At 39.7% G+C, this 22,262-nt stretch overlaps 1 protein-coding gene across 2 annotated transcripts in view; it reads right to left on the bottom strand.

Annotated features, from left to right (window-relative positions):
* Positions 1-19,604, bottom strand: part of fnbp1b (formin binding protein 1b) — a 65,105-nt gene extending 45,501 nt beyond the window's left edge. Inside the window, exons 1-4 of one of the 2 annotated variants that reach the window (XM_084746693.1) lie at positions 19,455-19,604; positions 17,988-18,103; positions 11,183-11,239; positions 10,575-10,722 (exon numbers count right to left, since the gene is read on the bottom strand). In XM_084746693.1, the coding sequence (XP_084602819.1) occupies positions 10,575-10,722; positions 11,183-11,239; positions 17,988-18,103; positions 19,455-19,496 (363 nt within the window). In that variant the 5' untranslated portion in view covers positions 19,497-19,604. The remainder of the gene's footprint in view (positions 1-10,574; positions 10,723-11,182; positions 11,240-17,987; positions 18,104-19,454) is intronic. The other variant, XM_084746692.1, reaches the window with a different exon arrangement.
* Positions 19,605-22,262: the final 2,658 nt, after the last annotated feature.

Below are 22,262 nucleotides of genomic sequence, written 5' to 3'. Positions count from 1 at the left end.
GCTGCATACCCTTGTGTATTTTTGTTACTTCTGTATTTTAAAAGATTGGCTCTTACTTGCAAGTCACACAATAACACAAACAAACTAAATGAACAAGGCAGCGGTCGACACGCAACTCTCATGTTCTGCAAAGTAAAATGACTGATTTCGCCTCTGGAGTTTGGTTGGTTTGGAGAGAGCAATGTTTGGCTCATATAACAGCAGTTTCCTGCCAGAAAAGTCTCTTTAATGGCAAAGTAAAGCAGTACAAAATGATTTTTATTGATTTCTTTGGATGGACCTTTCTTAAGCAGCTAAAATACATTTGGTTGCTGATTCTGTCCACAGCAGTTCATTGCATAGCTGCTTTGTTGGTACTTCTCATACAACCCCACGTCAAACAATCCAAACTATCCCTTTAAGACCCTGACCTTCAGATTCCTGTTTGATAAGACAATGCAATTTGGTGAGGAACTTTGAAAATATGTCTCACAAAATGAGGATAAGATACAGTGAAAATCTTTTCACATCACACAGCACCAGACCGACATTCATTGTTACCGTGGTGAATGTTTTCAGCCAAATATTTGTCTCCATAACAACATATCTAAAAAATATTCTGCATCTCATGCCGTATGCATCAACAAATCTTCCATCACGACGGAGATAAACAAACTTCGCTGACACTCTTCCCCAAACAGCTCCACCATTTTCACAGGACCCTGCTGGAGGATGAAAATCAACCGACCGCATCGTGTTTGTGTTACCAAACCGAGACACATGAGCTCATTCACTTTCAAACAAGATAAAAAGGAGTGCATCATCGTTTGCGAGAAACAGCCAGCTGTGATGCAGGTATAAATGCCGCAGATGTTCTGCAGGGTTGCACAGCGTCTCTGTGTTTAAACTGCAGCGATACCCTTGGCCTGATGAGGAGTGGACACACCCCATCTCCCTCGCACACGTCCCTCTCGGTAACAGCACGTGACTGCTGGCACTGTCAGGGACATCTGGGGTGCTTCAACAGGTCGGCGACCTGAAGATGCCGCTCTCAGTTACTCAGACACTGGAATCACACTTTGAGGGAGAGAAAGAGCTGCACAACTTCTTGTCCTGGACTTCCAAGGTTTTAACTACATCAATATATTAGCTGTCGCCTAATAAAAGTGGGATTGGAAAATATGACCATTATCCATCCAAGCACATTAGATCAGAGGCAGCAGATCTAATATTTACTTTATAATGAGACGCAGGATTGTTCTCTGGGCTGTGACTAAATTCCTCATGCCGGTCGCTGATCCAACACAGACCACCAGAGTACCTCCTGGTGCTATAACATTTGAAACAGAACCGAGGCATGTCAGAATTTAAGGACATTGATGTAATAATAGATAAAGTTAGAGAGAACGCTGTTTTGGCAGATTTCAGTCAATACAGTTCCAACAGACAGAATCTTTCTCAGCACATAAACACAGACGAGGGTTGTCACAATACCTATCTAGTTTAGTATGATTGAACTCAATACGAAAACCATTGAGAGTGAAATGATACTTGTTACACTCGATACCTAATAGATCAGAAACAGAACGTCCACAAGGGGACATAAACCCTGGATCTACAAAAAAACATGTTGCAAAACATGAGACCCACAGAGTGAAGTATTTCACTTTATTTTCATACACATAAAGGGAAAATGCTAATCTACGATTATAGTTATTGGGTCCTGCACATTGCCCATGTATTATTTTCTGAATAGTTCCAAAACAACAAACAGTGATTCTAGCAAAAAGCCATTTACACTTGAATGTACCATTGTTTTAGGTGTCAGACCCTCCAAACAGGAACATAGCCCCACTTGAAAGTTGTGAATTCTTCATATGCAGATGTTTTTGTTCAGGGACTTTTAATTTGAAAGTATGTGACTGTTTCCACTTTCCTTTGACTCATGCTCATGTTGGTATTTTGATGAAGAAAATTAAACTGTTGCTGTATAATCACTCGACTGGAGCAATGTGTTACCACATGACACAGACACAGACACCGACATTAACCTGCAAACAGAGCAGGCTGCTGCTGCTAGCACTGTTCACAATGCACAGCTCAAAGAGGAACACATTTCAGCGCCATTTAAAATACGATTTTGTCACTGAAGAATGTGATTAATGGCTTCAAATGACCCTTAATAAACGCAGTATTTTTTCGTGATATGATGAATTAATAAATTGTGCTCAGTCTAACTGCTTTCTAAGTGTTTTCTTACTTTTATACTTGTAGACTATTTTAAATTTAAATTTGCATCAAGCTAAAAAGAATATTAACCACATGAATATTATCTATTATGGCATCTCAAGTAGTGACAGATAATCGATTAATCGGGCCAATTATCTGGCATTTTGAGACAATCAGCATCGGCCAGTGCCTGCAATTATGGAGCAGAGAAAAAAAAATGTGAGCAGGCATATCTTTGGGCAGCCTCATCAGTGTGGCTGCTGTGAGGTTAGCGCTCCACCTTGTGAGTTTTGGGAAGGTGGTGAAAAGTCAAATTTGGAGCCCTGGACTATAATTCTCATGCATCCTGCTGTAACCGATTGCCTAAATTTCCTCAGTCACCATTGTGTTTTCTAAATGTTTCTCCATCCTGACAGAAAATACATTCTAAAACTGTTACTCACTCCCATGAAATATATTATATTTTAAATGTGGCAGCAGCACAGTCGATGCATGTATGCAGGTCATAAGCTGTCAGTTTGCCAGCTTGTGTGAATAAATACTTCCCTAGTAACCGACTACCATAGCAACCACTTGCCCAGCTTTTCCCAATCGTGGTCCCCAGGCCCCTGCATGTTTTAGGTGTTTTCCTGCTCCAAGATTTAAATGAACAGGTTGTTATCATGCTTCTGCAGAGGCTTGATGATGAGTTGATCATTTGAATAAAGTGTGTTGAAGCAGTGAAACATCTAAAACATGCAGGGCGGTGGGCCCTGACGATCTGGAAACGCTGCACTAGCCAATCATAGAGTCAGAACTGACAATGTTTGCGAAGGCCTCTGCAGAGATTCATGAAGTTCTGTGTGGACCCCTTGCACCGCAAACGCTGGACACACCACAGTAACACTTTTGACATACTGTCCCCTGCTCTCCCTTAAATATCAGCCATGTTCTGAAATCTACAACATAACCCAATTATTTTTTTTGTTTCATCAATCAATAAAAATTTTATCTAAAACAAGTTCCCAGCAAAGATAACCACGTAAATTGTATTGTAATGTGTGTAATGTATTGTTATGTATCAGCTATCGGCTGACCGCCTCTCTAAATATCACCATTGGCATCGACCATTAAAAAACCCACATCAGTCGACCACATGTCTCAAGCATGAAGTACAGTGGCTGCAATCTAGTCTGTCTACCTTATCTGAATCTTTACTTTCCAGTAATAGCGTCAGACATGCTCTGATGAGCCTGTGTTAGACATACACCCTGTGTGACGCACAATCTGTCCACTCCGCGTAAACAGTCAGAAACTTTCTAATAGGTTTTGAGCAAAACAAAGACATGAGGTCAAAAAAAGGGGAAAGAAAATCAACAGGCCAACACCTTCTGCCATCTGACGAATAAGAGAGGAACGAAAACTTTGCTCCAGCGCCACGTTAGCGCTTTTGAGTTTACTCATGTGAAGAGGTGCACATGTACATCTGTGCTTACACACGAGCTGATCTGTTAGTCATTCATCGACGTGACTTGGCTCGTAGGAATGCGCACCTGCAGTCCTGTACAGATGTCAACATATATATAATCATTAGGTAGTAGAAACAGCCACGAGTCACACAAGATCTGCAGAGTAAAGAGATGATTAAACCTCATGAAAGCTCCACTGAGAGGTTTGTCCTCATGTTTAAACCATTAGGCGGCGGTTCAAATGGAGTGATATTGCATTCTGGAGTGAGACGTGCACGCAGCGACGATGGGAAGATCCAATGATCAATTCTCCCACCCTGCCTCCTATTTGTCTTTCCACTCAACACAAGAGGGCATGTGAGGACACGGTGGAGAGACACGGTTACACTGCGGCTCTCTGCTCTGCCCCCGAGGGATAAACGAGGGCTCCATCCTCTGCCAGACCCACCTAAAGATATTTTATAGTGCATTATGGTTTTCAGCTGACTTCTCGCTAAATGCAATGCTTATTTTCCTCGCCCTGCCAGTTGAATAAGATGTATTGTTTTTTTCATTTTTTTCATTTTTTCTAGCTGGTTGGACATGTCACATCTTACCAGAATAAGACAGATAGAGCTTCCCTCAACACCAAAAGATATAATTATGTGCTGTGCTGTGGCTGCAAATGGATACAAAACAACACACACTGAACTAACCCAGAAGCGGACTCCTTAAAGGGACAGTTCGGATTATCTGAAGTGGGGTATGAGGTGCTCATCCATAGTCAGCGTATTACCTACAGTACATGGTGGTCGACACGCGTCAAGTTTGAGGAAGCAGCGGGAGTTCTGGTGCAGCAACCTAAGCAATGAACTGCTGTGGACAAGGTCAGCATCAAAAGCTATCTTAGCTAACTAATATATTTAGAATATTTGCACTGATTTACTTTGTCATCAGAAAGCCTTTTCTCATGAGAAACAGCCGTTATGTAAGCAAAATATCATTCACTTCCAACTGACCAAACTCCATAGGTGAAATCAGCTATTTTACCTTGCTTGTTGCTCTACCACTACCTCGATCTGTGAGTTTGTTTATGTTATTGTTTGACTTTGTGAAACCAAACCATCCTTTCAAAAGACAGAAGTGACACAATAACACAATTAAACTAATTGATCAAAGCAGTGACAGTCCAGCAACGCCTGTCTTCTGCGAGATAAAATTACTAATTTCACCTACGGAGTTTGGTTGGTTTGGAGGGAGCAATGTCTAGCTTATGTAACAGCAGTTTTGTGTTAGAAAAGGCTGTCTTACGGTAAAGAGGTGAAAATATTCTAAATATAGAGTACACTGACTTTTTTTAATATACCTTTTTTTAGTAGCTGAAATACCTTTTGTTGCTGAACCATTGCTTATCTTCCATGGTCGACCGCCATTTACTGTAGGTAACACACTGACGATGGATAAGTACCTCATACAACCTCACTTCAAATAATCTGAACTATCCCTATGAGTAAAACATCCAATATACAGAGTAAATGTAGTGACATCCGTTTCAACTGTTAATGGTGAACGGGCTGTCTCTGGAGGCCTGAGTGTTTAAGGGTCTTTATCAGAGCTCATTAGAGAGGATACTAAGCCCTGTGATCAGAGGTCTGGTGAGGATGAGGACACCACTGTGCTGACCGAACACCTTATTATGATTCCTCAGCACAATCTCAGTCCAGTGAGACTTAGGCTCTTCATCCCATATTAACCCTGCCTGCTCTTCATCATTACCTATTATACCATTAGGTCATAAACAAGCAATGGTATCTCGTTGAGGTCATGACATAGTTTCATATTTCTTCTTGTGTCTTCGTAATCTGAATCTACTAAATGAAATATGTTTGCAAAACATGTTAAAGGAATAGTTTTGATTATTTGAAGTGTGGTAGTATGATGTACTTATCAGTATTCAGTGTATTAATTACAGTAGATGGCTGTCAGGACACCTTTAGTTTGGGAAAATGGCACAGATGTAGTACTGGTGGAAGCTAAGCAATGAACTACTGTGGACAATGTTTTAACCACTTTACTTTGCTGTCAGACAGCCTTTTCTGTAGGGAAAAGACAGTTATATAAGCAAAATATTGCTCTCAGCAAACCAACCAAACTCCATAGACAAAATCTGCAATTTTACCCAACAGAACATGGGCGTTGTTGGTCTACCGCTGCCTCAGTCTGTTAGTTTGTCTTTGTTATTGTGTGACTTTGGTGTTTTAAAAAGATAGTTTGAATTCACAGAAGTTACCCAATAACACAAACAAACTAATCAATCAAGGGAGCAGTAGACCAACAACTCCTGTGTTCTGTGAGGTAAAATTGCAGATTTTCCCTCTGGAGTTTGGTTGGTTTGGAGAGAGCGATATTTGGTTTACATAATGACAGTTTCCTCTCAAAAAATGCTGTCTGATGGCAAAGTAAAGAGGTGAATATACTAAATATAGCATATACTTAAACTGATATTGATTTTTTTTTAGGTGGAACCTTTTTTGCAGCTTGACCCCATCTCCAAACTGTAAGTGTGTCAACTGCTGTCTACTGTAGGTAATAATCCAACTCTCAGTAAGTACTTCATACAGCCCCACCTCAAATAATCTGGACTATCCCTTTAAATTGAGCAGACTGTCATAAAACCAGGTTCTGCTTTTGTAAAAACAAGAATATCTGCTCTCAAATAAAATCCTTTCAGACATTCTTGGCCTCGTCTCCTCTGCCACCCCAAGCTGAGCTTAGCAAGAGGTTCACTGGGGGAGAGTTACAAAACAACCCCACGTGAGAAACTAATGAGTTTTTGCTTCTCTTTTTTTTTCCCTCCTCCCGGTATATAGTTTGGATTTTTCGGATTCTACCTGTCCAATAAGCTCCCTGTAAAGCCAGGAGGGGCCCGTCCCGACCCTCCTCTAATCCCACTGTCTGGGTCTGGCTGCACGGCTTTGTCCGACACGGACACAAATCAGAAAACTACAACAGAGAAGAGCTCTGAGTGCTGCTTAAAAATTCATGTGAATGAAACCAGAGAAAGGAATGATGGGAAGCCGTGGAAGGCATGAGTCAAGACAGCTTTACAAACGCCTCTCACAATATTACACTTCTTCTATAGATGAACTATTAAAATATGAATGTTCTGTAAAAATTAAAGGCCAATTTTGAGGATTGAACATGCTAGTCCCTTTGTTTTTATCAAACTAATCTTACTTTCTTTTTAATATCTGGAGAATGTCTCAATGAATGAACTGTAAATTGTGGATCAAATTGTACTTATTTTACAGATACATTATTATTATTATTATTCTTGACATTTGTTATAAATATTCCTTGTTTTTATTTTTTGCCATTAACTACATGCTTGGCATGCTTGGCTAATTCATCCCTCTCTGCTTAATGTTTTTTCGTCCTCACAGTTATATATGGTCATAGTTTAGGTATATATGTTCTTCTTATGGATTTAAAAATAATTATATTATGAAAATAAAATAAAATAAAATAAAATAAAGACTATTGATTATATTTTTTGTCATATAGTATTCCTTGTTTTTTAAATCTTTTCTTTTGTCCACATTACTGTTTCTATTCGGTTCTACTTTATTTTAACATGTTCAAAATAAAATAAAATCTCATCTGATCTGATCTTTATTATTATGCAGACATACATATATTATATTATTATGTACTGAAAAACTCAATAAATAATAATATCGTGCAAAGAAAATCATAAAGGCCAATTTTGACATCTTTTCTTTGTAGGCTGGTGTTGCTGTTATTCTTAGTAGTTTTTTTCAGTGTCTCAAAGAGCATCTTTCTCCATCATTAATGACAGAGTGCAGGGAGTCAGTGTGTCTTACAGATAAATAAATAAAATTAATGGGCTGCATTCACTCTATGAGGACGCTGTTCTAAGTATGGCTGAGAAACTATTTGTTCAATGTCTTTAAATAAAACGAGTCTCTGTTCTGAAAAGATGCTGTAAATTATGGGGTCATGCTACGAAGGGAAACCCCCCGCACTGCAAACTGAGGAAACACTGTTGTTAAGTCCAAGAGAGGAAGACACATGATAAACTGTTCAGCTGCAAAAAAACAAAAAAAAAACAAAAAACAAAAAGATGCTGGGAAAAGTGAGAAACTGTCGGGGGCAAAGGTTGTGATGGGGAGATAACGAGAAGGACAGAGGGGAGAGAAACAGAGATATTAATAAATAAAATAAAGGAAAAGTGCAGCAAAATGAAGGGGAAGAGAGATGTCAGAGTGACATCCTGCAGACTCTCGGGAGCAGGAGTCCATGGACCCAGATGCTGTAAAAAACAAGCTATTCATTTTAGCTTAAAAAAAGTTCAGGCTGCCGTGAAATTTTAGATTGACCTCATTATGGTTAACAGTGTTTTTATTATTGCGAAGACAAACAACCATGACTTGTCTTTAAATGTGTCTTACAGTAAAGTTTTTATTATACATGTTTTCTTCAAACTATGAAAAAAGAAAAGTCTCAAGAGAGTTTCAACTCTCAAACTGCATGTTGGGAAAGCAGCTAATTTGATAATTGCTGATTCTCTTTGCATTGCAATTGTACAAAGTATTGCAAGTCGATATTAAGATTTATTGTGATTTTTGTTTACTTTTTTAACACCAGACCATGTGAAACAGTTGAATCATACACTTCTGGAGACTGAATATCATAACTGATATTCCAAAAACAATGCAGATCACATGTCAGTCAGTCTGTGTTTTATTTTAGCAGCATCACTGCTGCACTGGATGTGAAAGTGGTATACAAAATACTTCTTGAAGTAAACTGCTAGATTTGGCTGTTCTTGCTCAACAAGCTGGTGCCGTGAGAAAATAATACACAAAATAAGATGATGGACTGAATCAGACAAAGGCAGAGCCTCTGGCTGCATTTTTAAATGAAATAGGAATATTGAGTTTGACTTTTGACCCTTTGAGGTTGCTGTAGCTGCTCAGTGTTTAAGTCAGACAACAGATTGAGTTAAAAATGTAAAGTCAGCAGCTGTTAGTTTGTTTCCACTGATCAGAGGAAATAGATGCATTAAAATCTGAGTGCACATGTTGTTTTATATTAAATGTGTGAAGGAAAATGGATCCATTACACTCTAAGAAAACAGAAAAGGTGCTAACTACAACCATAAAGTGTTCTCTAGCTTGTCTCCATAGGAGAACTCTTTTCGGTTCCCGGTAGATCTTTTTATAAAGGTTAATGCCCCTTTTAGTGGGTTCTACCTCGCAGTCAACACAAAGTGTTGTACCTAGAACCATCTGTGAAAGGTTTCACCAACAAATGGTGGAACCCTTGTGGTGTAATGGTTCCACCCAGAACCTCTCTGGGGGGCCTGTCCAGAGCCTTTCCACCTTCAAAGAGTGTTCCACCCAGGGGGTCTACTGAGAACCCTTTTATATCCACAGAGTTTTGTCCTGAACCCACCCAGGGGGTTTTAGACAGAACCCTTCCACATTATGGAACAAAGAACCCTTGATTTCTTTAAGGACTGTAGGGATCCTTGAAGAACTCTTTCTTCCAAAAAGGGTTCTTGAAATGACAAAAGTTCTAAGTGGAACCCAGAGTCTTCAGAAGCAAATGGTTCTGTGTAGAACCTCAGCCATTCAGGATGAACTCCTTATATCTAGGAGTGTACTTAGGATAATATTACTATTATTGTCTATTATTTAGATGCTAAATTCTGTTAGCACATCTATAGTAATTCCCATTATGTGTTAGCTTAAAGCTAACGGACTAGCTGGCAGTTATTTATATATGACGGATTATGCCCTAGCTTTTTATATGTGTATAAAATCATTTTAGCAATTAAAAACTCAATTCAGGAATTGTTAAAAAAAAGAGTGATGATACTCAAGTGAGTGGATTTTTTCTCCAACCCCCACTTTACTTCAAGTTAGAAGAATCATGTTTATAAGTTCTGAAGTGTTCTGATAATAAATACTAGATGTTTCACTTAAACAAATAAAACTTGTATATTTACATTACATTAATGAGAAAAGTTGATACCACAAAATTCCTGTATGATTTTTTTTTACAGTAACCATCCAAATCAAAAAAGAGCAAAACAGGCCTGGAGGGGGTGGATGAGTCCCCCTCAGAACTGCTGGAAATCCCCTTCCTCTCTGTCTCTCTGGGTTTGCTGCAACTAAAACCGAGCTGAAAATCAAAACTGATCACTAATAATGTCACCCAGGACTCCCTGTATTTAGGTAGAGTAACGAGTGCAGCGACACGGATGTCACCATCTGTGCACATCAAAACATACTCTTAAAAAAAAAAAGAAAAAAAGGTCAGTGTGCCTTTGAGCAGCCCTCTGGTTCTGGTTTTCCACTCCAGTTCCCTCAGCTGGACTTCCGTGACACCAGAGTCTGTGACAGATTTTTAGCTGGGCAGTTTTCTCTCTGCTCCTCCACAAACTCTATGGATTTAATGGGCACCGTACTGTTATCTGCGAATCCAGAAGCAGGTCCAGAATCACTTCATGATGGAAAAGAAAGTGACTTCAACGTTTAAGAATAGTGTGTGGTGCACCAATCTTTTGTGAGTTGATTTAAAAGAGAGAAATACGCCTGTAATGATAGAGAGACGACGACTTTGTTCCATAAAAAGGACTCAGTCAGTCACGTTCTGCACTTCTGGCGAGCCTTTGGGTGTATCTATATTTACTCCGCGATGACCTCAGCTCATGCAGAATAGAGCAGGCAGAGGGAACGGGATACTTAATTTCTTTTAGGCCCAGTGTTTCTGTTTTCCTTCACAGAATCCATGTCCTACTTTCTCCAGCAAATGTTTGATTTAAAGCACCGACATGAGGAGAATAACAAGATGATGATGTTTGGGGACGAAACTCGGATAAAGAGCTAGAAATAAAACAAGACGCCTCACCGATTTTCTCTCAGACTTGAGCTCCTGCAGGTAGCGCGAAAGCTCGGCGATGATTTGAGACGTCAGGTTCTCCGCAATGACCTCGTGTTGACCCGCGTAGTCATTTAACTCGTTAAGTGTCGTCAGGAAGGCTCGACAGAAGGTGTACCTGGTGAGACACAGGAAGTGATGTCAGAGGAACACTCCCAAACACTTTGGGACAATACCATACAAATTATGTATCACCAATAATATTAAAGTACATATCAAAATGTTTCAGAATATATATCCAACAAATCTGCAGCCCTCCAAATATTTTATTTAAAACAACTGCAAATTTAGCTTTAATGCACTTATCTTATTATTGTATAAATTTAATTACTTTTTGGACTCTAATGAATGATTATATATCATGCAAAACTAACCAGAATATTAGATTTGAGTGTAAAATGATCCTGCATTGGAAATTTCACAAATATAGATACAAGATGGCAAACGTTACCCCCAACTTTACTGGATTTTCATTGGATTTTAAAGAATATACACAACTTATAGACACTAAAACCTGTATGTGTGTATTTTCCAAAATGCTCAAATATTCTTAATATATTTTGTGTGTAGGAACTTACTTGCTCTCTTCCTCTTCTCGCGAGTTCTTCTTGGGTTGATACTTCTTTGATAAATTCCTGCGGGGACAAAAGATTCAGCCTTGTCAGACATTTCTTACAGTATCTTTCCTGAAAGCACAGTCTGCACCAGCCCCATTATGTTTCCCTGACGCTGCCCTTATGGACCCGCCTGTACACCATTCAATCCGGCGGAGTGCTTTCTGCTCCCGCTACTACGTCCCCTTTCCTCTCTTCAGGTCATAAATCATCGCCCCCAGGAGTGTATGCATACATGCAGGAGCAGTCACCAGAAACAAGCATGCTTTTCTCATGCAGCCGTTGGCCTTGTTTTGACTCCGGCCGCATGTCAGTGGCACGACATGAGTGCAGCGTGAGGAGGAGGAAAAAATGAAAAATGTAAGGATAACAGATGTTACAGGCTGTGGTTGAGCGGGTATTATTATGGTTACGGCGGCTTTTCAATGTCCTTCTCTCAACCTTGCAACTGTTGTGTCGTTTGACAGGCGACAGTTCGTCATGTCATCATGTTGTCTTTCATCATGGCAGTGTGACACACTCAACACTGCTGATGCAGATGTTCGATGGCTCCTCTGTCAGCAGAACATAATAACATGCGCCACGTTCTGATGGGTTTGGTTGCTCATTGTGTACTGATGCCTTCAGGATCTTCTGACTAATTAAAAAGCTTTGTTGTCAAGTTAAAAACAAGCAAGTGGTGTAAGAACACAAAAAGCAGGCTGACAGGACAAGCAGTCCGTATTTTCACTAAGAGTGTAGCAGTGCATTTACCAAAATCAGGGCTTTTTTTAATTTCACGTTTTACAAAGCTTTAAATGTCTGTTGTCATACTTTATGACATCATCACCCTAAAAAAAAAAACAAATTCCTAAATTTGATGGATAAAAATATGTCTGTGCATCATTTCATGCTGCGTTCCTAATGGTTGGTTGGTGGATACAGGTTGTAGCAGCACTCACATTGTGAGATAGTTATCCTAAATTTCAGACACTTCTGTCTGAATTTTGTCCCAGGCTGTCTTTGATCACAACACTGCGGGCGTCTTCGATCCTCTCTCACAGTGCGACATAGGACCACTGTTTTGGAGCCACGATCAAAGACATCGCAACATTTTCTTTCACGTGGGTCAACTTTAGTCTGTGACTAAAAAAATCTCACAGTGTATAACTGTTTTTGGACCTTCCTGTAAAACTTCTTAACTTAAAATCACACTTGGTACCATATAGACTATATTTAAAGAATTTAAAGAATGAATTTGAAAATGTAAACAACAGTTGTGACTGCATGAAACCAAACATCTGAATTGATCTGAAGACTAAATAAAATGGAATTGAACCTGACCTGAATAACAAAAGTCAAATCGAGTTGTGGATTTGGAAAATTGCGACAGCCTTTTTAAATGCACATCATTGAACACAATAATCCTGTCCACTTTTCATATAAGATATAAGTGATTAATATGAAGCAGTTCTGCTGTCAAAGAGCTGATAACAGTCGGTTGAGGTCACAGTCTTTGTTGTGAGTTCATTCGCTGTTCATTCGATGTTGTAAAAGGGCATGCAAAACTCCTGCTGAAATAAATAATGCACATGTAAAAGAAAAAAAAACTACATGTAATAATGTGCGTCTACACTACATCCAGCTCTCTCTGCCAACATCCCCCACACCTCTCCTCTCCTCCCTGGTGGTGTTTGCACTGTTGCTAGGCAGATCTATCTGTCTATCTCTCTTTCCATGTCCTTCTCACCTCATCTCTAAGTATAGAGCAGCTTCCCACTCACTCATTCATTCACTCACAGGCTTGTGTCAAATGTCAGGTTGTATTTACCCGCTCACCTCAGTAACATATTCAACAAACTTGAGGGTAAAATTAGGGCGGCAGCAGGCACTTAATTGGGAGGATTAAATAAGGATTGTTGGGAGTGTTTTCGTATATTTGTGTCTGGCTGGAACAGTTTCCACATACAGTAGTGCCTGATACTGTAACCACAGTAAAGACAGACACTTTTTTACCCTCACCCAGTCTCCTTTGTTAGCTGGACTTTATTCCCACTGTGTTATGGATTATGCCAGACTGGAATTTGGGGGAGGAGGAGGAGGAGGAGGAGGAGGAGGAGGAGGCATTAATGCACTACCCTGCAACGACGAGACTGAAGCATTGTGCATGTTTACACCAGTGCAGTGGAAGAGGATTATTCATGGATTAGAGTGGTGTGTGTGGTTGGTATGGTGATAGAAATGGTGCAAAGTGGTGTAAATAGCCGTACATGACGTTCAGTTCACGAGGAATGTAGGTTATTCAATATTGTTTTAAAAACTTATGGATAACTGTTACACTTGCACAGCTGTGATCAATAATTACTACGAGTCTAACTGACCCAGTTCTGTCGGCCTCTTTCACAGCAGCAGGGAAAACACACGTGTAACTGCTAGGCCTCTGCAGTATCAAGGTATTACGGTATACCAGGGTATTAAAAAAAAAAGTCTGATTTTCAGTACCGTCATTGTGAATAAAGTTATCTGAGACATGTAAGTTGCAGCTGTTGAATGAAATATATTCATCAAAATAGGGAACTCAGTCAACAGAAGAATTATTTGGAGGCAGAAAATAAATAATAATAATAACTAAATATGACTAAATCAACAAAATGTTGCCACATATAGCCTTATTTTGAGATTACATCCTCCAATTATAAAAGCAGTTTATTAGCCACATGATACATCTGTAAATCATCTCTGCTCAGCCAAATGATGTGGTGGTATCCATGGCAACAAGAGTTATTGGATGCTTTGGCAAGAATCTATGGAATAAGGGCACCTGTCTCCTATATAATATTTCATTAAATTACTTTATTAATTATTTAAACCCATCAAGACTTGTCTTGTAAACACAAATTAGCTAGATAGTGTCATATATGTTATAATGACCGCCAACAGGTTTTAAGAATTTGTTTTTTCACGTAAATCCTGTCATATATGTCCCATGTGAAGTGTCAGGAAGGCACGAAGGTATGAAAAAATAATATCACCAAAATAACTAGTAACTAGTAACTAAGAAATATTTTCATCTTCGATCTGCTTAATATATTTTCCATCAATCATTTGGTCTATTAATCAAATTATTGTGAAAAGTCCATTTTTTTTACAATCATGTCTTCTCAGAGGCAGGCCTGCGGACACTTCATCATTCGCAATGAGAAAACTTTTCGATAAAATATTCAGTAGTTTCACTTTAAATGCACTTTAAGTACACCTGCAGCTTGAGTCATTTTTTTTAAAGAGAAAAAGTCCAAATGTCCTCTGACTTGAGTCATGTAAGGCAGCATTAACAAAACTAGAGCTGTGAAATTAGCAGTTATATGGGATGTTCTTAAATACACCTGTACCTAACATGTTAAGACGTCAAAATGTTTTCGGTGAAAGGTCGTCTTACTTCTGTAAGGACAGTTAAGAACAGAAGTTAAAGTCTACCCAACAACAACAAAGATGGGAGAAGACAGGACCAGATCAAAGGGACCAATTCAATTACTTTATTAGATCTAACAGCTCTCTGTTTCTTTAGGTTTGTGCCTGTTAGATTAAACCTGATTTCATGAGCTAAGTTGATTACTAAGGATAATTAGTCCTGAGGTATGGCTAAGTAGCACCGCAACAAAGACGCACAGTGTGTCATGAACACAGGAAAACCCGATGACTCAACCTATCCTGTCTGTACATCCTGATACTCATTTTAGCCGTTTTCTGACAAGTGTTACGCCTGTGTGTGTGTGTGTGTGTGTGTGTGTGTGTGTGTGTGTGTGTGTGTGTGTGTGTGTGTGTGTGTGTCCAGTGTGACAGCAGGACCTCTGTATAAGCACAGTGAGTGAAAACATCCGCACCATCTGTGGAGCCTGAAGTTCAATAAAGGCCAACCTGCTCTGACAAGATGAGATGCCCCCCGTTCTTTTGTCAAACATACTGTAGACAGATGCTGACTAATTGAATCATGGGATATTTGTGTGTGTCCAAATGCAAAAGCCAGTCTGTCGGTGCATGTTTTTGGGCCAAAACATTTGGATAAAATCTGAGTAAAAATTAAGAATGATCCAGTTTTACACATGATCAAAAGCTAATCTAAACACATCGATCATTTGCTTTTCATTAGTTTCACTCTGTTTCTTGTTTGTTTTTGTGTTTCTTAATAAAAATGTTTCAGGATATGTGTAGAAGGAAAGATGTCAAACCAATAATAATTAAAAAAAATCCACGTCAATTGTCCCAATCAAGAGAGTGCAACAAATTTCCCAAACAAATCAGTCCAGACTCCTTTGACATTTCACCTCGCTGAACACGGGACTTGCCGCACTACAGCTGCCTCGATCCACAGCAAGTAACGTTACTCCAGATCCAAGCTAACATGTTGAAAAAACAAAGTCGCACAATAACACAAACCAGCTGATCGAGGTCGCTGTAGTCAAGCAACTCCCATTCGCAAGGTAAAATTGCTGTTTTTGTCAAAGACGTCTGGTGGCTTCAGTTCCCTGTCAGAAAAGGCTGACAGCAAAGAAAAGCAGTGAAAACATTCTAAATACAGCGTAAACTTTAAAATGTTGGTCCACATCTCAACCAAAATGTAATCTAAGATGGTGACACAGTCTTGAGAAATAGTCCACACAGCAAAATGAGCTGTTGCTCTTCTGTCAGTGAAGAAATACTCTCCAGTTCTGATAAAACTGATGCCATCACGGTATTTACGCTAACCTCATCAGGAGCCACCATTGTTCACTCGAGACGAGTCACTTCTATGAACGCCTCTCACTGTTGTCACACCTGCTGATTGGCTGCACTATTTTTGGTGCAGAAGATAACTTGAAGCCTGGCAAATCCAGGGTAAATAATTACTCGCTTTAAAGGAAGAAGCTGTTCAAAAACCTGGAAGCAGCTGGAGAGACTTTGAGCACTTCAGCCAACCTGGATAACTGGACTAAAATGAAGAAACTGATGGAAAATCTGTGTAGTGCTGGACTAAGTAACAATATAAACAACTGTGAAAACTCCTCAGGTATCAAAATTTGGTATCAAATGACAAGGCATTTTGTGTGTTTTTTTCCCAGCATCCCGTGCAGCCCCCACCACCACAGCCCACCTCTTGTTCACAGTGAATAAAGCAACTGGCGTTTTCCTGTCTGAATACGGCCTAATAGTTATGAACATTTATTTTTACTCAGATTTTTGCGGATGCTTAGTGAGAGGCAAATTTTTCAGAGGATTTAAGTATGAGAAGTTCATGGGTGCGTGCAGGATAAAGGATGCGTGTAAATACAGACTACTAGTCCTATTATCTCAAGCTGACTTAACTCTCAAAAAGAGGAGGGGTGCCGCCTGCAGAGGGTGTGTTACCAGGGGCTGCTATTGGTATTGGCTAGTCACTATGAAATGGAGGCTTGGGGTCAATACTTAGAGCATTAGCCATATTGCCAGGCCTCTTTAAAAGATGAGGATTGTGGATTTGGGGGGGTATCTCCTACTGTGATATGGGGTATGAAGGGGGGTCTGAGGAGATGGACCCTCTCACGCTGCCACCACTGCTTTTAAAAATCAGTGACGGCACCAAAACAGAGTTTGTGTAGGGAGAAATGGAGGGGGCGGGGCCGACACTTGTGGTTGGAGAAAAAAAAAAAAATCAAATCTGGGTCAGACGTGGGGTTGATAATGCTGATACCTACTAGTCTCTATGGAAACACAAGCTCCACCCCATCCCCCCACAACCTGACTTCCTCTTGCCTGAAGCAGCAGCTAACAACAACAACGGACAGCGTGCATGCAAAAGAAAGCGAGAGGCAGATAGAGAGACTCTTTACAGATTTTTTTTAAAAAATAGAGAAAGATGGAGGGAAGATAGACAGAAATCCTCTTCAGGTCTGTTGATTTAACGCTACACTTGCATAAAGCAATTACCCCTTTCTGAAGAGACACAAGGCCTGTGAAAATATGTATTTCTATTAAAGGGATAGTTTATTAGATTATTAATATCATTAATATTATTATTATTTAATATGGATTTTTTAATTCAATACATGAGCCAAGTATCACTCTCTCCAAACAACCAAACTCCATAGACAAAATAAGCGATTTTATCTCACAGAACATGGGAGTTGCTGGTCTACCGCTGCCTTAAGTGGTTAGTTTGTTTGTGTTGTTGTGTGACTTCAGTGAGTCCAAACTATCCTTTTTAAACACCAAAGTCAAACAATTACACGAACTAACTAATTGAGGCCACAGTAGAGAAGAAACTCTCCAAAGTGAAATTAGCAGTTATTCCAGTGGAGTTTGGTTGGCTTGGAAAGAACGATGTTTTGCTTTTTTAACAGCGGTTTCCCATCAGAAAAGCTTGTCTGATGGAAGGTAAAGCAGTGAAAATATTCAAAATATATTGTGCACTTAAACTGATATTAAATTTTTAAGTGGACCTTTTTGTAATGTGGCTAAAAAACACTGACTATCGATAAGTACCGCATACAACCCCTTTTAAATAATCCAGACTATCCCTTTAATATATACTCATGTACTACCTCCCATATGGGAGTTCTCGCTTCAGTTTCCCCCTCCAGAGGGAGGTCAGAGGTCACGGTCAGCTACATAATGAGCTGGTGAGGATGTAGTCTCTTGTTTCAAGGACACTTCAGTGGGTCAGTTCCTGCTGTCGAGGGGGGTTTTCTTTATCTAAACCATCTGGATGGAAAACAGTCGCCCCAATTACAGCCCCGCAACCCTCAATATGGATTCATAACTCAGCTCCAGCACTCACCTAATTTGTTTTGCATAGTTGGTTTCGATCTCCGACCTCTCCTTGACAAATTTGGTGTACTTCTCCAGATACTCGATCCCCCACTGTGTATGCTTCTCCAAGTTGTCAAACTGATCCTGCAGAAAAGACAAAAAAGACGTAATGATTAAATCATTCAAATACAGGGGAGATAGAAATCTATCATCAAGTATGCAGAAAAAAGGAAGAGATAAAAGATAAAAGATTAAATCAAGTTGATGAGGACGTTGTATTGCAGGGGGGTACGAAAATAAAGATGCACTTCAGTATTGCAATATTATGTTTTGTGATACTGTTTAAACGCTTTCCATTTTTAATTGCAGTAGTTTGCATGTTATGATTTGATGAATTTAACTCTGCCACTCTAATGTTACAAGAAAAACTGAGACAGGAAGAGTAGTAAACCAAGTTAAAGTAACAGCCAAGACAAAAGCATGTGCAAAAAATGGCACAAATTGTCTTTGGCAATGAAAGTTTAAATCATATGCACAACTGCCATACCATACCATACAACGCATCAGTCAGTATCAATAATCAAATAAAAATAATTTATCATGTAGTACCACACTGGATATAGTCAAGGAAGCTGCATAAACGCATGGTCCAGTATTAAACATATATATTGAAAATATAGCAGTTATTTAGACAGATATTGTGTTTGCAATATGATTCAGTTAGTGGGAATCATAAGTTTTGCATCACAATTGTAATTTCCAGTAAAAAAATAATGCAACATTTGTTTGGGTGTGTACCAAACAAACATGCACCTAACACCTGGAGAAGAAATTTGCAGAGCAGGGCATCTCTGCAGCACCACAGTGCTTCCTTATAAAGCTGTTTTTTTTTTTAATCAAAACACTGCAATTCCTGCAACTTGGATATTGCAACATACCATAGATTTTGATAATATTTTGATTAACTGTGCAGCCCTATTGTGCATCTGCCTCCACTGAACCAAAGGAATTAGGCAAAAAGGTGTCAGACAATGCGGTTGTTCTCACCCACTGATAAGACAAAACTATCTGACCAACCTCAATTCATTCATTAAACCCGTTCAAAGTCGGCCTCCCAAGTGAACGACTGACGCCGTCCTCACGAGATGTAATCATTTCAAGTTAATATCACCTGAGAGTGAGGTCTGTCACAGAGAGGCTCGCAGTAAAAACAGGCAGCAGCAGACTCCACTACTGATAACCAAACACAGCTGTTGGAGCTGAACTCTTTATTCATGATTTGTTCCTGACTTGTGAGGAAAAAATGAGCCTCACGTTGGCTGAGGTCAGAGAGGAGAGAATTTCAGCTGGGATACCGATGAAAACACACACACACACACACAGACACACACACACACACACACACACACGTACACTCCACAGCTGATATTAACTGACAATGATAAGGCTACTTCTAAAACAGAACGTGAGCGTAAAGATGGACCAAAAACACGACCTTGGTGTGGCTCCAACAGTCCCCCATCCTCTCCTCCACCATGTCTGGAGTTTTCCTCAGTTCATCTAACAGTTCATGAGCATGTGGAGCATCAGTTCGATGAGGTTCTTCTGATTCTCTGAACAAACCACGCAGTGTACTCGATAACTGCTGGAAGCATGTCTGCACTAAAAGCGCATTTCATTTCACAGGAAGCGGTTGTGGTGATGATAAAGTTTGAGAGTGATCCTTTAGCCTACACAGTCTGCAGCACTCTGAGGTGCCTCAAGTGTTGCTGACTTCGGTTGTTACATTTTCACTCTCAGAGATAAGGGTTCTTCGTGAAAGGCTGAGGTTCTACCCAGAACCATTTGCTTCCCAGCAACGCTTTTTTGAGAATTTGTTCGTCAAGCGTTCTTTGTGAGACCAGGGGTTCAATAAAGAACCTTTTTCATCCGAGGAGCCCTTTTTTGGAAGAAAGGGTTCTTCAAGGATTGTTGAAAGAACCCAGAGCACAACCTCACAGAACCTACAGAAGAAAACAGAGTTATGGATGAAACCCTTATAAAATATATGTCTAGATCCCCCTGGGTGGGTTCTAGGTGAAACCCTTGGGATTTAAAAGGATTCTCAGTAAAACCTTCTTGATGGGTTCTACATGAAACCCTTGATACAGTAAAAGGTTCTTGGCAGAACCCCCTGAGTGAGCTCTAATGTTGGGATATCAAAGGGAACTTGGTAGAACCTCCTGGGTGGGTTCTAGATAAAAAAAAGACATTGGAATATAAATGGGTTCTCTGAGGAACACCCCAAGTGGGTTCCAGATAAGACCACTGGAATAGAAAAAGGTTCTCAGTAGAACCTCCTGAGTGGGTTCTGGACGCAACTCTTGGAGTGGAAAAGGGTTCTCAGTCGAGCCCGTAAGTGGGTTCTAAATCAAACCACTGGAATATAAAAAATAATCTGGGTAGAACCCCCTGGGTGGGTTCTAGATGAAACACTTGGGCTAAAAAGGGTTCTCAGTAGAACCCCCTGGGTCTTGGAATATGGGAAGATGTGGATAGAACCCCCAAAGAGGGTTCTGGGTGAAACCATTACCATTTCATATAACCATCAGAATGGTTATATGTAGAACCTCTTATAAGAGATTCTGGCAGATTGTTTAAGGTGTAACCCTTTGTATATTATTGGGTTCTAGATAGAATTCTCTGAATGGGTTGCAAGTTAAATTTTTATAGAAATGTCCTACCAGGAACCAAAAAGGGACCTCCAGTGGGGACAAACCAAAGAGTCCTCAGTGGTTCCAGTTAGCAGTTTCATTTCTCAGAATGTATCAATGGTCAATGTACTGAAGGTCACATCATGTCGTTCTGACGCTGATGAATATCTGTGAAACACCTCTGAATCAAATTAAACGACCCGACTGAAGCACTCAAGAACAACAATAGAGTGTTTGGAGTGAGAGGGACTTTCCAGTCTGCATTGTTAGTCGTTTTCAATGATCTATCACTCATCACTGAGCCACTCAGCAACAGAGTGACAAGATAAAAACCAAAAAATTTTTACTGAAACCAAGAGGGAAATCCTCAGCCTCGTTACTTCTCTCTGTTTCCCCCCTCTGTTTCTCTACCAGTACACACCTTTACTCTGTTTTTTCTTGTTTCTACAACAAACTCCTCTTCCTCTTTAATCCCCTAAGAGCCCGCTCACTCTCAGACCTGCTGCATGTGCCAATTAAAGTTATCAAACTGCAGTCAATTACAGGGTTCCCACAACTTTTCCAAAGTCAGATTCAAGCACTTTTCAAGCTTATTCAAGGCGCATTTTCAAGCTTTTCCAGCACCTAAATAACACATTCATGTCCACATATATGCGCAAAATGATTAGGCCCCATTTCATTTCTTCTTCACATTAAATCAGGTGTTATTGTGCCATAAACCAGCAGTTCTCAATCGCACATGAAAGCCACCATACTCACGCCACACCACAGACGACGTCACGTAATAAAACCACTCCCCAGTCTAAAACACAGCCCTCATTTCCCATCATGCTTAATGAGTAGTTTGTTAGATTTGCTAGTTTGTGTCACAAAATGCTAATGGTCGTTTTTGTTAGTGTTTGTCTGTTAAGCACATGGTGGTTTATGTTGGTAATTGTCATTTTGTGCTGGTTTATAGTTTTAAGTTTTACATTCCTTGCAGTTAGCTGTATTTTGCATATTTTTTGAGCTCTTGTCCCTTATGTTGGATGTCTTTGAGGGGCTGATGTTGTCAAGAGATGCTTCCTGGCTCATGATACTGGCCACATTATTAAGGATGTTAATGATTAATCATTAATCAATGAATCACTGCTACAAATTTCATCTATTAACACACACAGCCATTTGTTGAATGAAGAAAACTATCTGACCCTGTCTTATGATTATCTTAAAAAGCCAACGCTCATTGAAGCGGTGACCTAAACAGAGACTGACAGATCACACTAAACGCAGCCACACGTGCAGCACTAGTGGCAATCGAAACTCGAGCGGAGTCGTCTTCATTTTTTGCAAAAGGCCAAAGAAATTCATCTCTCTCTGAATTATTTTATTTCTTTAACTAAAATTCTAACTATTCAATGAGAGAGTGGTTTATTATGAAACTAATGCTATTATAATTTCAAGGCGTTTTAACCAATTTATCTAAAATCCAGGCACTTTGCCATGTCTACTTTGATAATTGATTAATTGTTAGAGTAATTTTTCATACAAAATGGCAGAACATGCAGTTTTCAGCCTCCCATATATGGAAATTTCCTGATTTTCTTTGTTTACTATCATACAAAACTGAA

This window comes from Lutjanus erythropterus, chromosome 20, assembly GCF_056507025.1.
Source record: "Lutjanus erythropterus isolate fLutEry1 chromosome 20, fLutEry1.hap2, whole genome shotgun sequence".
Classification (NCBI taxonomy): Eukaryota; Metazoa; Chordata; class Actinopteri; order Lutjaniformes; family Lutjanidae; genus Lutjanus; species Lutjanus erythropterus.
This window is presented reverse-complemented; position numbering and strand designations above follow the sequence as displayed.